We start from the raw sequence: 16292 nt of genomic DNA, 5'->3' as shown, positions 1-16292 counted from the left end.
ACAGATGGCAGATGAGATTCACCATGGGCCTTGGAGAGGCCATACCATCTCTGGCTTTCTCTGCTCCTTCAGCTCTGCTGGCTGATCCAGGAGGTGGGTCAGTGGCACTGTGACCCTAATCCAATCCTCTTTCTCTCTTTTGGAGAAACAGCTGGTAACCAAATGCCATCCCTATGCATTCTGTGAATGAAAGCACGGCTGCAGTTCCCAGTGCTTGGCCAGATGTGCACAGGGAGAGAAACTCACTGCTCTCATGTGGTGCATTACTTGCATTCACTTTCATGTATCCATGTGAATAAAACTACCAACATTTTCATTTTCACTGTTGGCGACTGAGAAGAGACACGTCTTTCTAGGGAGCTTCTCCTTGACCTCCCCACATGGGTGACCTCCCTTCCCATAGCCAGTTTTCTAATACCTTATTTTATATCCTAGGGAGGAAATTATATTTACATCTACATGAGGGAGAAGCAAGAGCCACCTGTGAAAAAGTGAAAAGAAAACCAAATCCATAAAAGAAGAGATTTACTTTCTGAATTTCCTCTCAATTAATAACTGCTCCTAAAGAGAATAAGGTCCAAGTAAGTCTGAAGTAGAACTCCTAAAAAATAATTTTTTTATTTCCACATTTCCCATAGTAGAAAACACTACTGCCAAAATCTGATTACCTCCAAGGGTATACATTATGCAACTTGGAGGAACAATGTCTCAAGTTGTCAAGGTTCAGCATCCAGATTAATGACACCTTGGAAGGTGACTATAGATATCAAAACCCCTTAGCAACTGACAACTGCTGCACCTACCTGAAAGGAGATTGTAGAGTGGGTTGCCTAGGTTTCTTCTCCCAAGTAACAAGTGACAGGGCAAGAGTAAATGGTCTCAAGCTGCACCAAGGGAAATTTAGGTGGCATATTATCAAGTTTGTTCACTAAAAGGGCTGTCAGGCATTGGAACAAGCTGTGTGAAAAAGTGGTTGAGTCACCATCCATAGAGGTATTTAAAAGATGTGTAGATACACATGGTGGTCTTGGCAGTGCTGGGTTAACAGTTGGACTTGATCTTGAAAGTCTTTTCCAACCTAAATGATGATTCTATTTCTAAAGAAAAGTTTCTTCCCCCACTGAATAAAACCCCCAGTGCTAGCATGAAACATACTTGTTGCTGCAGCTCTCTACGGTAGTGGTGTTGCACCAGAGAATCATAGAATGGTTAGGGTTGAAAGAGACCTTCAAAGGTCATCTGGTTCCAATCTGCCTGCAGTGAGGTGGGACACCTTTAACCTCATCAGATTGCGAAGAGGCCACTCCAGTCTGACCTTGAATGTTTCCAGGAACGCTTGCAACTTTCAATGTTACCTGTGTAAGCACGAATAGTTTTAGCCTTTTCCTTCAAAGGCGTTTTACCGGAGTAAGAGTCCACCTCTGGCGTCAGGCACACGCTCGGGGTCTACTGCCGACATTGGTGCGACCATACTGCAAGTTATAAAAAGTAGTTTTAAATACTAATGTGCGTTTAAATAATGCCGCTATGATTTACTTTTCAAAGTTATTCCTACAACCCGTCCGCGCCCAGCCACCCTCCCAAAACACGCCCCGACGCTGCCAGAACCGCTCCCCGATGCTCGACCACGCGGACGGGAGCGGCGCACAGTCGGGGGTGAGTGCAGCGCGCAGGCGCGTCTCCGGCCCTGCCCCTCTAGTTCCTTCGCCAATCGGCGGCGCCGGGCTGCTCTGCCCTGGCGGCCGGGAAAGGGAGCTGCGGGCATGGCGGCGGCCCTGCGGCGCGTGCTGCGGCTGGGCGGCCGTTGGAGTGCGTTGGAACCGCCTGGCGGCCTGCGCGCTCAGGTGAGAGCCGGGCCATTTCTCTATGGCCCTCAGTGCTTGGGGCCTGCGGGTTCCGCTTTTGGGGCGGGGGAGTAGTTCTCGTGCGGTGGCAGGAAGGTAGCGCGGAGGCTGCGGGAGGTGGAGAAGCGAGCGGCCATGGGGCGGATTCACGTCCCCGCCGCTGCTGCGGGGCAGGGGTGTCCATGGCGAATTGACAGCGCGCTCATTTCGAAGTCCTTGGTTGGGCCGGGTTGTGGTGCCGCTTCTGGGCGGCCGGGCCGACGGAGCGGAGGCCTACCAGGTGCCGGCGGTGTGTGCGCGGGGCAGAAGGGGCAGCACTGGGGCGGGGAATGTGACGGCCGGCGCCGCGTTCAAGTCAGCTCTTTTGTGAGCGGCGTTTAATGTAAAGAAAACGCTGATTTATCACATATGTATCACTAGAACAGAATCTGCCCTGGTGAGACCACCGGGAATACTGGGGCCTGCTCTGGAGCCCTCAACCCAAGGGAAGACATGGACCTGTTGGAGCAGCTACTAGAAGAGGGCCACAAAAATGATCGGAGAGCTGGAAAGACATGTGAGGAAAGGCTGAGGGTGTTGGGGTTGCGCTTGGAGAAGGTTCCAGGGAGACTTTAGAGTGACCTTTATATGTAAAGAGGGCCTGTAAGAAAGATGCAGGCAGCCTTTTCAGCAGGACCTGTTGTGATAGAACAAGGGCTAATGGGTTTAAACTGAAAGAGGCTAGATTTAGACTAGATATAGTGGAAGAAATGTTTTACAATGAGAGTGGTAAAACACTGGCAGAGGTTTGTCAGAGAGGTGGCAGATGTCCCATCCCTGGAAACATTCGTGGTCAGGTTGGGCAGAACTCTGAGCAACCTGATCTAGTTGAAGATCTCTCCACTTACTGTAGGGAGTTGAACGAAAAAAACCTTAAAGGTCTGTTGTAACCCAAAATATTCTGTGATTATACTCTAAAATTATATTTTTCCAGGTAGGTCATCTTAAATTGTGTTTCATCAGCAGGTAAGTAGATAATGAAATCTCCCAGTTGGTGCAGTGGGGAAAGAAGTGTGCTCCACAAGTGCTGTAACTTCCGATTAAAGAGAATTACCAGTTTGTTTTGAGAGATATTGGTACTCAGCTGATTGCTGTTTAATTAAAATGCTTAGCTGCTGTCAGTATTGAGGACAGCCACTGTTTGTGGAGTGGTATTTGATATACCTGTATGTATATTTAATCAGTGAGCAGCAAGTGGATAAAAAGGCATTCTGGTAACACTTTCAAATTACAAAGTCATTTAGGACAATAAGGACTGAAGAACTGTTCAGTGACTGAACTAAACCAAACCATGAGGTAATGGGAGATAGATGCAGCAAAGAAGTGAAAGGCAATACCGGAAGGAGCAATTGGAACTGTTTATATTGGTTACTTGTAGACTAACTTTACTGTTAGGGATAAAGAAAGACCTGGTGCCTATGTGAGTTGTTCTTTTTGCAGCAGTCAGAAATACAGGAGCCTAAGTTGTCCAAGGAATGAGAATAAGACTGAAAATACTCTGAACACTTGAATTTGTGTTCTCAGTTGGAATAGTTTCTGTTGCTTTGATTATATTCCTTGCATAATGAGTATGAGGCCCTGCAGGACGAGGGCAGTGGGGATGAGAGGGCTGAGGAGCAGCCATCTGGGGAGATGCATAAGGCCAAGTAGTCCCCACCAACTATAATGATCAGCTCCACAAAGAAAAAGAGAAGAGTTATAGTTGTTGGGGACTGTCTCCTGAGGGGTACTGAGGAACCCATGTGTCGTCCCGACCCATCCCACAGGGAGGTCTGCTCCCTGTCTGGGGCCTGGGTAAGGGACATCACGAGGAGACTCCCAAAGCTAATCCAGCCCTCTGACTATTACCCTCTGCTGGTAATACAAGCTAGAAGCAACAAAATTGATACGAAGGGCACCAGAGCTATTAAAAAAGAATTCAAGGCCCTTGGACAATTGATTGATGGGGCAGGAGCTCAAGTGGTGTTCTGCTTAGTTCCTTCAGTGGCAGGGGAGTACACTGAGAGGAACAGAAGAGCACTTGCTATCAACAATTGGCTCAGGGGATGGTGCCAGCATTGGAATTTTGGGTTCTTTGATCATGGGGCAACTTTTACTGCACCTGACCTGCTGGAACCTGATGGGGTTCCTGATGGCCTGCATCAGGAACATTGTGGCCAGCATTCTGCCCCTGGACTCACCCTGCTCAGGCCACACTTTGAGTCCTGTGTCTAGTTTTGGGCCCTTCATTTTAGAAAAGATGTTGACTTGCTGGAACGTGTTCAGAGAAGGGCAACAAAGCTGGCAAGGGGTTTGGAGCACAAGCCCTATGAGGAGAGGCTGAGGGGGCTGGGGTTGCTTAGCCTGGAGAAGAGGAGGCTCAGGGGAGACCTTGTTGCTGTCTACAACTACCTGAAGGGAGGTTGTAGCCAGAAGAGGGTTGGCCTCTTCTCCCAGGCAACCTGTGTCAGAGCAAGAGGACACAGTCTCATACTGTACCAGGGGAGGTTTAGGTTGGATGTTAGAAAGAAGTCCTTCACAGAAAGAGTGATTGGCCATTGGAATGGGCTGCCCAGGGAGGTGGTGGAGTCACCATTACTGGAAATGTTTAAAAGCAGCCAGTTCTGGGCCCCTCAGTTTAAGAAGGACATCCAGACACTTGAACGTGTCCGAAGAAGGGCAATAGGGCTGGTGAGAGGCATTGAGCACAAGCCCTATGAGGAGAGGCTGAGGGAGCTGGGCTTGTGTAGCCTGGAGAAGAGGAGGCTCAGGGGTGACCTCATTGCCCTCTACAACTACCTGAAGGGAGGTTGTAGCCAGGAGGGAGTTGGTCTCTTTTCCCAGGCAACCGGCACCAGAAGAAGGGGACACAGTCTCAAGCTGCACCAGGGGAAGTTTAGGCTTGAGGTGAGGAGAAAGTTCTTCACTGAGAGAGTTGTTTGCCATTGGAATGGTCTGCCCGGGGAGGTGGTGGAGTCACCATCCCTCGAGGTGTTCAAGAGGAGATTGGATGTGGCACTTGGTGCCATGGTTTAGTCATGAGGTCTGTGGTGACAGGTTGGACTTGATGATCTTTGAGGTCTCTTCCAACCTTGGTGATTCTGTGATTAGCCTGTATCAAAGGTGTGATTATGACAGTGACTTAGCTTTCCTACCCAGGAACTTTCTTGAGTTTGAACCAAGAACCTTTTTTTTTTTTGTACATAAGGATACTATCTTGAAGGAGGAGTCATCCTAGATGGTAAGGCTGGAAGAGGCCTTGAGAGATCTGTTATCAGTATGTAATTCTATAGCTATATATAAATCGTCTAACTGTCTGAACCAAAGGATATGAAGGGAACTGATGGAAAGCAGGGCCCAGGAAACTTGGAGACTTCTCTTTACACAAGTTGCAGTTAACCTGTGAGACCATTTGATGAGGATATTCAGGGTATTAAGCACTTATGTGAACACAAAAAGAAATTTAAAAACCTTGGAAGGCAATTCCACTGAGGACTGATAAAAGCAAGATGTCAGCATGTCTCTGAACCACAGACTGCTGGAAACTGGGCAAGCATCCCTTGAAAATGATCACTACTTGTTTGTCCTCTTCTTGTGGCTTTGAGACTGGCGGCTATTGAGGACAGAGTACTAAGTTGATATATCATTGTTCTGACCTGCTATAACAATTTCTTACATCAAACACCTGTCCTTACTGTAAGGGAACTTTTTTTAATGATGCTTACCCTAAAAATCTCTTGCTAGAATTTAGTTCATTACTTCTTGTCTACCTTTGTCGGGGAAAGGCTTGTATTTCTTGTATTTTTTTAATGTATTTGAAAGTATCTCACATTGTGATTGGAAGTGGGAGAGAATCTTTGTAATTCCAGTACTTGTTATCTTTGAACAACAGATTTAGTTTCTTGTTCTTCTAATAAGCAAACTGCAGAGAGCATAATTTAGAAATTAAAAAAGAACTAGCTACTGTCAATCACTTATGTGATTGAATGTCTGTTATCAACAGAAGAGTTCAGAGTGCTATTTAATTTGCTTGGTTGGCTACCTTGTCTAAATCCCTGTCGATGATGTTTATACTGATATCAGGAGGAGATGTTAGCAATTTGGTCAGTCTTCCAGAGCTAAATGCTTGGAATGGAGCAGCTTTTTCTGCAGTTGAAGGGTCTGTTATTATCCAATAACTTAAGTTTCAAAGCCACTGGATCTAAATTTTCTGTTTCCTGTTACACTTCTCTGGCACTTGCCATGTATCTGTACACTTAAAGCTATCTTTTATTTGTGTAGTATATAGTGTGAACAAAATTTAATATGCAGTTGTGGTCCCGTATGCACAGAAAGTAGTTTTTTCTGGTTGGAGGAGATGCAGTTTTGGGGTTACTTGTCAAGAGACTTCGTTTTGACAAGTTTATAGTTGATTTCGTGAAGTATTTCATCAGAAGAAAACTGGCCAACGTGGTCCCCATCCACAAGAAGGGTCGGATGGAGGAACCTGGAAACTCCAGGCCAGTCAGCCTGACCTCAGTGCCAGGGAAAGTGATGGAGCAGATTATCCTGGCGGCAATAACTGTGCACCTGAAGGATGGCCAAGGGCTCAGGTCCAGCCAACGTGGATTTAGGAAGGGCAGATCCTGCCTCTCCAACCTGATCTCTTTCTATGATCAGGTGACCTGTCTGGTGGATGTGGGGAGGCCTGTGGATGTAGTCTACCTGGACTTCAGCAAGGCCTTTGACACCGTCCCCCACAGCAAACTGCTGACTAAGCTGTCAGCCCGTGGATTGGACCATTACACTCTGTGCTGGGTTAGGAACTGGCTGGAGGGCCAGGCCCAGAGAGTGGTAGTGAATGGTGCCACATCCAGCTGGCGGCCAGTCACCAGTGGTGTCCCCCAGGGATCAGTGCTGGGCCCTGTCCTCTTCAACATCTTCATTGATGATCTGGATGAAGGGGTAGAGTCAGTCATCAGCAAGTTTGCAGATGACACAAAGTTAGGGGCAGATGTTAGTCAGTTAGAGGGTAGAAAGGCTCTGCAGAGGGACCTCAACCGACTGGACAGATGGGCAGAGTCCAATGGGATGGCATTTAACAAGTCCAAGTGCCGAGTGCTGCACTTTGGCCACGGCAATCCCATGCAGAGCTATAGGCTGGGGTCAGAGTGGCTGGAGAGCTCCCAAATAGAGAGGGACCTGGGGGTGCTGATCGACAGCCACCTGAATATGAGCCAGCAGTGTGCCCAGGTGGCCAGGAGGGCCAATAGCATCCTGGCCTGCTTTAGGAATAGTGTGGCCAGCAGGAGCAGGGAGGTCATAGTGCCCCTCTACTCTGCTTTGGTTAGGCCGCACCTTGAGTACTGTGTCCAGTTCTGGGCCCCTCAGTTTAAGAAGGACATCGAAACACTTGAGCGTGTCCAGAGAAGGGCAACAAGGCTGGTGAGAGGCCTTGAACACAAGCCCTATGAGGAGAGGCTGAGGGAGCTGGGATTGTTTAGCCTGGAGAAGAGGAGGCTCAGGGGTGACCTCATTGCCCTCTACAACTACCTGAAGGGTGGTTGTAGCCAGGAAGGGGTTGGTCTCTTTTCCCAGGCAACCAGCACCAGAACAAGGGGACACAGTCTCAAGCTGCACCAGGGGAGGTTTAGACTCGAGGTGAGGAGGAAGTTCTTCACCGAGCGAGTCATTCGTCATTGGAACGGGTTGCCCAGGGAGGTGGTTGAGTCATCGACCCTGGAGGCGTTCAAGAGGAGATTGGACGTGGCACTTGGTGCCATGGTCTAGGCATGGGGTCTGTGTTGATAGGTTGGACTTGACAATCCTCGAGGTCCTTGCCAACCTAAGTGATACTGTGATACTGTGATAGTTTAAAAATCACTTATGTATGTTTGCTGACACCTTGTGATAGTTTCTGAGATGTTTTACAAATGGCTTCTTATATCATAAACCTGATACTGGTAGGCCAATTGAAACCTGAGATAACTTAAACGTTGAATAAAGCAATTAAAACACAGTTTTGTAAACCAGCGCACTATAAAGCCAAAACTTGCCTATTGAACAGAAAGTAATTCTGTGGAAACTTGGGATGGGTTCAAGCATTTCCATTCTGTATGACTGCAACATGTGTTTTTCTCTTGTGTGAAAAGTGACCAGAGCATAACTGTCTTATGTTGTACATCTTTGGGATTCAGTGGTGCTAGCTGTGCAGTAATCTGATCAATGAACACAGGGCACCTTTAGTCCTTCGTGCTGATGTGGTTATACAGCTCCAGGTCTACATGTCCTAGTGAAGTTCTGTTGTGAAGATAACTTTAATACAAATTTGTGCACTGCATGATTTCAGAAAAAGAGATGGTTGAAGTCTGCCAGCTTAGAGCATGGAAGCAGCATGGAAATGGTGTAACTGCATGCATGACACATCATTTGGTGTCTTCTTCAATCCCTGCAATTATGTCACATAAACCGGACATTTTCTCTTGAATTTAGCCTCCTGTTGTTGGGTCTGCTTTCCTCCCATTCCAGAAGCACAGGAAGTTTGATTCCTCTGTTAGTGACCTGTGTTGATTTCATATCCCTATAACTCCAGTGAAACAAAATAAACAGGATGAGTAAAACTAAGTGTTCTGGGTTTGTTGGTTTTTTTTCTTTTTCCCCCTTTTTTTGGGTGGTTGTTCAGTTGTAGGAGATTTGTTTGTGTGTTTGTTTTGTGTGTGGTGGTGGTGGTTTTTTGGTGTTTTTTTTCCCTCAGGGGGAAAATAGGGCAGAAAAGTCAAAGTTGTCTAAAAATGCCCCTCCTCGCCTTACTTTTTTAATGAGGCAAATTTTACATAAGCTGATTTTCTATAAATTTAAGATCCCCCGGAAATCAGGATTTGCCAAACAGCATTTTAGTACTAGATTGCCTGGGAAGGAGTTGGGAGGGGATGGTCAGTACCAAGGAAGTGTGTCCCGAAATAAAGGCTTTCCTTTCTCTCTTGTCCTAGTGGAAGGGTCTGTTACTTCAGGAGTACTGTTAACAGTTACTCTGTAAAAAAGTGGTGAGGCACCTGTCTGTAGTAATGCTTTCAGAAATGTGTATAGAAGCAAATGCAAACCTCAGTGGTTTCCTCTAGGAAGTAGAGGAACAGCCTTTCTTGTTTGACCGAAAGGCCAGAAGCATTTAGCTGTGCTTTGCAGTTCTTGCCTGTACCACCCATGAAATGGTACTCTTATCCCAGAAGAGGTACCAATACAATAGATATTAATTTGCATAAGAGGCTGTTTTCTAATTATGAACAGTTTGTGTGTCCAGGGACTTTTGATTAGTGCCAAACTGAAGCTAGGGAGAAATATGAATAGCTTGAGGAAAGAAGGGTAAAAATGAGAAAATTACACTAGAAATTGACAGGAATAACATGGAGATTTTTTTTTTAAGTATTCTGTTTAAGGCATAGCAGAGGGAAAGCAATTTTGGCCAAGTAATATGGAATCATATGTTCATTAAGAATTACAAATAATTAGTTACTATTAAGTAAGACAGAAGATACATTTAATTCTTTCCTGAGGAGTAACTGGGAGAGAATATGCAGTTACCTCTGTTTTCCTTACTGTTAGATTCTAAGCAAATCACTAGAATACTGTAGAAAATGTGTATGTTTAACACTTTGATTATTGGTCTTTTAATTCTGTGTGTATCAATGTTACCTCACAGAAAATCCAAATGTTTTGTAAATAAATACAAAAAAGGGAAGGGAGACTAGGACTAGCATTGCATATGATACATACGAGTTGTGGAGACTACAAAGCAACAACAGATTCTTCAGAGCCAAATTCTACTTTGGAGCTGGTTTTATATTTTTCTTGAGAGAGGTACTGGTGACTTTTCTGAGGCATATCTTTTTGTCACATTGTAAAAGCATAGAAGGTCAGTTCTTTCCATTTCAAGTGAGCTTGTTATTCAAAGATTATCTTGCCTTCTGTATCGAGCCATGTTGAATTCATAGGACCTATACTGCATCACAAGCATGTGCTATACAGAAGCTTAAGGCACAGTACTGTAATCTTTATTCCAAATTGAAATTTTAAGTGGGGCTGTTATACATTGAAACCTGAGACAGCCATGGACAGGTAAATTGATCATGAATAGCTTTACAAATTGGTGAAACAAATTGGATGTGTTGCACCAGTCCATACTGGACTACCAGATGTCAAGAATACCAACTAGGGTCTGAAATTACAAGAAAGGCTGTGTTTCATTTCTAGTTCATCTAGGACTTGACCATAGAACATCCAAACCTTCTAGTCACAAGAGTTTGTGTAAGCTAACTCCTGTTAGTAACAGAATGTGGAACACATTTGTGTTTGTCTTCCATCTTGTCATCTTGTTTTGATGTGTTTTTCTGTCATTGTGGTTATAACTGGCTTTTGAAGGTTCATGCTATATTCGTTACAGTAAGATAACAAGTATTTTATGCTATTCGTGTTAGCTCAACTGTGGTAAAACCCATCAAAATAGTCAGCATGGCTAAATTGTAGTTGCAAGAAGACAGTTCTTTTCTCTTGGGCATTTAGTAATTTCAAATGTTAGCTTTATTCATTTGCTCATAATAAGAATGCTAACTAGTTCACTTTGTTATGTATGTTTGAATTTTAATGTTTGGATAAAGGTAGACTGAGGCTGCAGCTCCAGGAATAGTGGAGGCAATTTAATAATTTGCTCAAACAAGTCAAGATAAAGAGAGGACTTGCTTCAACTTCCCTACTTCCAGTTGTGTGGTTCAGATACCTTTTCATGTCATTTTTGGCTCTGAAGTTACTTGGGCTTACTGGTTCAGGTTATAGCTGCCCACTTGTTGGGAGGATGCAGAAGCTGGTGTCTGCATTTTGGGATCTGGCCTGGCTTGCAGAAGGGTCTGAGCACCAGAGTTAGCACTGGGCAATTGAAGGAGGTGGAGGAAAAAGGAATTCAAGGGCTGGGCTGTGAGATGGGCTTGCTCTGTCTTGTGAAACTGCACTGTCTACTCATAAAGCCAAGCTGTGCAATGTTGAAGAGACCAGTGAGAAGTGTCTTGAGAGCACTCTTTGAGTAGAACGGGGTATTTTTCTGATTCAGGAATGATTCTTTTTCTGTCTTTGCTTTTCTGTCTCACATACCCTTTTTTCTTCTAATTCCATTCCTCCTCCCACCCACAGAAGACCAGACAAATAATTGGTTCTCATTCAGTTTCTGGAATAATTAGGTTGCAGAAGACTGTAATACTAATGTTGGAGAGACAAAATAGTGCATAATATTTGCACTAGGCTAGATCTGGGACATTTGACTCTGTCAGTGAAGCTCCAGTTTCTATGGCAGAAAAACTTGATGGAAATTAGTCATCTTAACTACTGTTTGTCTTGAGGGAAGTAGAAGCCAAAGCTGTATCCCACAAAGCTTGAAAGATAACTGTTCACGAAGTTATGACTTCTGAGCATTGGCTCAGTAGTACTGGCTGGTGAGAACCACCTTACTAAGTTTCTAATCATTCTACCTGAGACAGGAAAATAGCTTAAGAACCATTCTGGCACTGTGAACAAGGAAGGAGCACACCGTAGCATTTCCAGAGAGAGCCTTTAGCAGCATTTGTGCAGAGAGACACTTCTGAAACTTGCTAGAGGGCTGCCCCACAGATTGTTCTTATACTTTGATATGGGATACCTTTAGGTGAAGGGAAAACCTGCTAATAGATTTATTATAAATTAAAAAAAAAAACCCAAAGCCTCTTTTAAGAATGCATCAGTTGGGTCAGTGCTGTTTTGCTTTTGCTGGATGTGCTTGGTATGGTACTACATTGCTTTACCATCAGAAAAATCTTCTGAATTAATTGTAATGTGAGAAAATGCTCATCTTTTAGAATGTGTGTGTTTATGTGTATTAAATGACTGGAAGATAGTGGTTTCATGCATAATACTGTCTTTTCTAATTTATCACAATAATGTGTTGAATCTTGTTACAGGTATGAATGGCTTATTATAGTATTCATTTTATTTAGAGCTCACTGCACCAAAAATGCAAAATAAATCTCTTGCTTTTCTCTTTTTTGTTTTGGTTAGATGTTAAGGCTAATCTATACCACTACAACAGTGCAGAGGAAGAATATAGGAGCCTCAGGACCTGAAAAGTACACAGAGGAATTTATTAAAAAACAGATTGAAGAGTTCAACCTAGGAAAGAGACATTTAGCCAACATGATGGGAGAAGATCCAGAAACTTTCACCCAAGAGGATATTGATGTAAGTACAGTTGCTCTGTTGGAGAAGAAATTTACTGTAGAGTTTCAGGTATTGAAAGCACTTCAGCACGAGCCCCTCAGCTCTCTGTGAATTTTAATCAAACTGTCAGAATAAGAAAGAATGCAACTATACATTGCAAACATTCAACTGTGAGTGTGAATAGAGAGTCTATCCTTGCTTCCATGTGAGGTCAAACATTACAGTATAGAGCTGTATACTGTATCTTGCTAAAGCACAGTAGGTTGTTTTTAAAAGTACTAATGGATAATCCCCTTGGTCTGAGGTTATAAGAGGCACTGTAAAGCTTTATGTAGCACTTTGAAACATTTACTCACAATTTGACCTGCCGTGTATGTTTAGGTCAGCTTTTCTTGTGTGATACTGTGATTGCTGGTAATGCAAATTAAATTTTATAGGATGTTTTATAACTAGTACTGTGGTTTAACTTAGGAATTTTAATATAGATGTGAACTGAAGCTCCTATCAGTAGCTCTAAACTCTGTCAGATGAGTGTCCTCTTTCTCCATGTCATTGAGGCTCATGTATAGTAGATACACTCCCTTTCACTCAGCAAAATGTTTTGTTGCATGGGGTTTTTATTGGTGGTTTTTTGTTTTTTTTTATGTCCCACCTGGTCTTCACTTCTGTCATTTCTGTCTTATTTTATCACATGTCAGAGGTAGGGAGAAGAAATGTCATTTGATGACATTCACTTAGGTGAAGCTGTGTGAAGTCTCCGCTGAAGCTTTCTCTGTGCAGCAACAGCACTATTACTATAGGCATGGCAGCACAGTGTATCAGCAGGGCCCTTAGGGTAGATGAAGTAATGTGGTATGTGCCAAAAGAGATGTGTGTGGTTTATTTTTTTTCAGGGCAAGGAGACTGTTACCCTTCTCAATAGCAAAATTCTGTCAGCCTAGCTATGTCCACATAAGAGGTCTTGACAGCATGCTTATGCCAAGAAAGAACTGCATCTGTAGGTGGTGATACAGGCTGATTTCAAACACATTTGACAGGCTTCAAAACTAAGTTCTGAAAAGTGCTCTGAAAATAGATAGCAAAGTAGAAAAGAGACACACAGTTAATGGCCTGCTGAGAAAAAGGCTGAAATAAAACTTGAATTTTATCAGGTATCAGAAAATCCATATGGGAAGCTGAGTTCAAGTCACAAATCCATAGGAAATGAAGCTTTGAGTACAAAGCTATGCGCTGATACTATGACTACTTTCATTCAAAATACTAAATGCCACATTGCACTTCTACAAACAGGTGCTGACACTGAGACCCTACCAGTCTCAGTGTAGAGGGGATAAGGTCCTGACAGCAGTGCAAGTATTCATCAAGGCATCTGAGTCAGCACTAATAGCATCCGGTTTCTGTACACTGGCTTTCTTATTTCTGTGCAGGCTATAGAATTTTCTCCTTAATGTATTTTTCAGATTTGTTTTGTCCTTACATTTAGTATTCCTGCACTGGCCTGCCACTAGAATACCTCCCATGTTGGTACAGTACAGCGATGATGCTATTTTAGTTTACCCGAAAGGTTAATGGTGGGAGAATGCATTAGTCTGCAGTCTGGCTTCCTTCCTTGATAGATTCTAGGGTGAAGGTTTATAGACAGTAAGACTGCAAGAAATGGAAAACAACCATACCTAAATAGTGGTTTCTTTGAAAATCCACACCACTATGATAGTTTGCACAAAATTAACTGAGCTGCATTGTTAGTAAAAGTAGATTCATTCCGGAAATCAGCTTTTACACGTGCAATGCAGGGGAATTTGCCTTGCAGACTGTTTCTGAAAGGAGGGAGAAGTGGAGCCAGAAGAGCAGTGTTCTGTTTGGTGACACCAAGTATCTGTAGTACATGTTGCATTTCTTCCTATTCCATCAAGTGTTGGAAAATACTAAAGAGTGTGTAATAGTGTCTGCTATGCATAATTAAATTTCTGTTATAAAAATATAAAAGCTGCTTAAGCACTGGCAGGAGAATTATCAAGCTTTACATTTTGAGCACTAGTAATTCTTTCTCATGAGTGCTTATATACCTCCATGTCTTCTACTGTTAATCAGTCTGTGCAGTGTATTTCTAAAGTAGACATCATGGGATTTTGTCCTTCAGTGGAGTTTTAGGTATAGTTTAATAAAAGCTAAACCTTGTGAAATTTCAAACAGGAAAATAAGTTGACTTAGTTGCTAATCCTTCTGGATGTTGTGGAAGCAAAAGTGCCTCTTACTGATGCTTTTATTTAGGAATGAAAAGTTAAGCTGTGCATTACAACTGTATTTCTAGAGGAGAAAAAAAAAATCCAGCAAATTGATATATAACTGTGTAGAAGTCTACCAATTGCTTTTTAATTGGTATTATAGACCTCACTCTGAAGCTAGGATGTTTTATTCTCCTATGAATGCATATGGGCTATGAAGTTTTTCTAATTGATTTGCTTTGCCCATTCCATTTGATGTATCATTTTTCACAATATTTCATAATTTGTGCTCATTTCTAATGAACAGAGTCGTTAGGACAGGCATGTCTAAGTACAACTGACAGCTAACATTAGGTGCCAGATGCAGTTTATAAAGCTATGTAGAACTGCAGAGAACAGTTTAAATAAATTAGCACCTGTACATTAGTCTCACTTGCTGGTAATTTATAAGCGAATCAGTAGAGATGACATTTAGGTAAGTCATTGATCAAGTTAACAGCTGCATACCCACTGCCCAGCTGGGATACCTAATTAATAGAGATTGCAGTCCTGACCTAGTGCTTTTTCCCGGTTGAGTCTGTAATCCTTTTATTTGGTGATTTAACTTTAACTTACACTTGTAGTAAACAGCCCACCTTCATTTTCCACTGTCAGTTCTGTGATATTCTGCTTTAAAGCCCAGAAATCTAAGTAAGATTAATACAAGAAAAGCATCTTAATCTTCATGACCTATTTATATGCCAGTATTTTTATTACTTATTTTTATGCAGTCTCTAAATGCTTTCCCAGATACAAGCCCATCACAAAGCAATACTCATTTCCTATAAGAGTTAGTAAAACTTAAAAGCTAGAGACCTATGTTATTTTTCTCTTGTTGTCTGCCTTATGGCCTAATAGGTTGTTGTCAAGCAGATAAAATAATTTGAATCTAACATACACATTTGTCTTCACTAGCATAATAAAAAATACCAATGAGGTTCTTTGCTATGAAAATTTTAAATGTGGAAAAATTCCTTGTAGGTTATAGTTTTCTTTCAATAAGTTAAGACTATTTTAATAAAAAGTAGGATGTATTCAGTTGCTTTTAAAAGTGCCTTAGCATATTTGATGCTAAATAACATTCAAACTTTAGCAACACAAAGTGCAAGAAATGAGTGAATATTGGCATACGTAAAATGTCAGGAATGTTATTCAGAACAAAATGAACTTCTGAACTTTGTTGTCTGCAAGAAGAGTGTGTTGTCCAGCATTGTTCTTACAAGAAATACTCAATTTTATATTGTCTTTTTTTTAAAAAAAAAGTAGTCCAGCTTCAGCTATTTAAAAAAAATCTTAATGTAGCTCCATTGGAAGGAAAAAAACCTGTTGGTGTGTGTGGCTTTTTTGGGGTGGGGATAGGGGGTTTAACTCTTAATATTTTGTGACCTTTAGAAAAGTTGAAATTAAGATAGGAATAATGACTTTCCCATTTTTTTGCCATAACTTTAATATTTTTAAAAAGTAATATTAAAAAGGTGGTTTTCTTCATATAACACTGTCTTGCTTTTTTTTTTCATCCAAGTGGTGAGGTTAAAATGCTCTATCACTGCGAACTTGAAATTTGTTTGTCAAAGCTGGAATTCAGCTTTAGTTAAACACTGACAAATGGTGGGGGTGGTATCAATAAATTGTATTATTTAGTTGTTAGAGGATAATTTTGGTTTACAAGGTAAACTTGGGTATCTCACCTTTTTTAAATATTATTTTAAATTTTTAAACTTTTTCTGCCTTGATTAAAAAAAATATTTCATAGTTAACATTTCCCATCCCATTTTTGTTTCCTTTATTGCTGGTTCGACCTCAGATATTCTGAATTTTGAATGCTGAAAACTTCTAAAGAATAAGTATCACCTTTCACCTCACTGTTTCCTCACTGTTTTGGTGATTAAAGTTTAGTGTATATTTAAAAAGAAATGATTTGGTTTCTTGAGCCTTCTGACAAAAAGCGTGCTGC

General features: G+C 42.2%; 1 protein-coding gene across 1 annotated transcript in view; it reads left to right on the top strand.

Annotated features, from left to right (window-relative positions):
* The first annotated feature begins 1723 nt into the window (after positions 1-1723).
* The window catches only part of MRPS9 (mitochondrial ribosomal protein S9), a 39765-nt gene continuing 25196 nt past the window's right edge, over positions 1724-16292 (top strand). Inside the window, exons 1-2 of the mRNA XM_068137824.1 lie at positions 1724-1844; positions 11916-12095. Coding sequence (XP_067993925.1) covers positions 1764-1844; positions 11916-12095 — 261 coding nt within the window. The 5' untranslated portion in view covers positions 1724-1763. The remainder of the gene's footprint in view (positions 1845-11915; positions 12096-16292) is intronic.

The sequence above is a fragment of the Melanerpes formicivorus genome, unplaced genomic scaffold (genome assembly GCF_026170545.1).
Source record: "Melanerpes formicivorus ecotype bairdi unplaced genomic scaffold, bMelFor1.0.p_v2 SCAF_1, whole genome shotgun sequence".
Taxonomy (NCBI): domain Eukaryota; kingdom Metazoa; phylum Chordata; class Aves; order Piciformes; family Picidae; genus Melanerpes; species Melanerpes formicivorus.
This window is presented reverse-complemented; position numbering and strand designations above follow the sequence as displayed.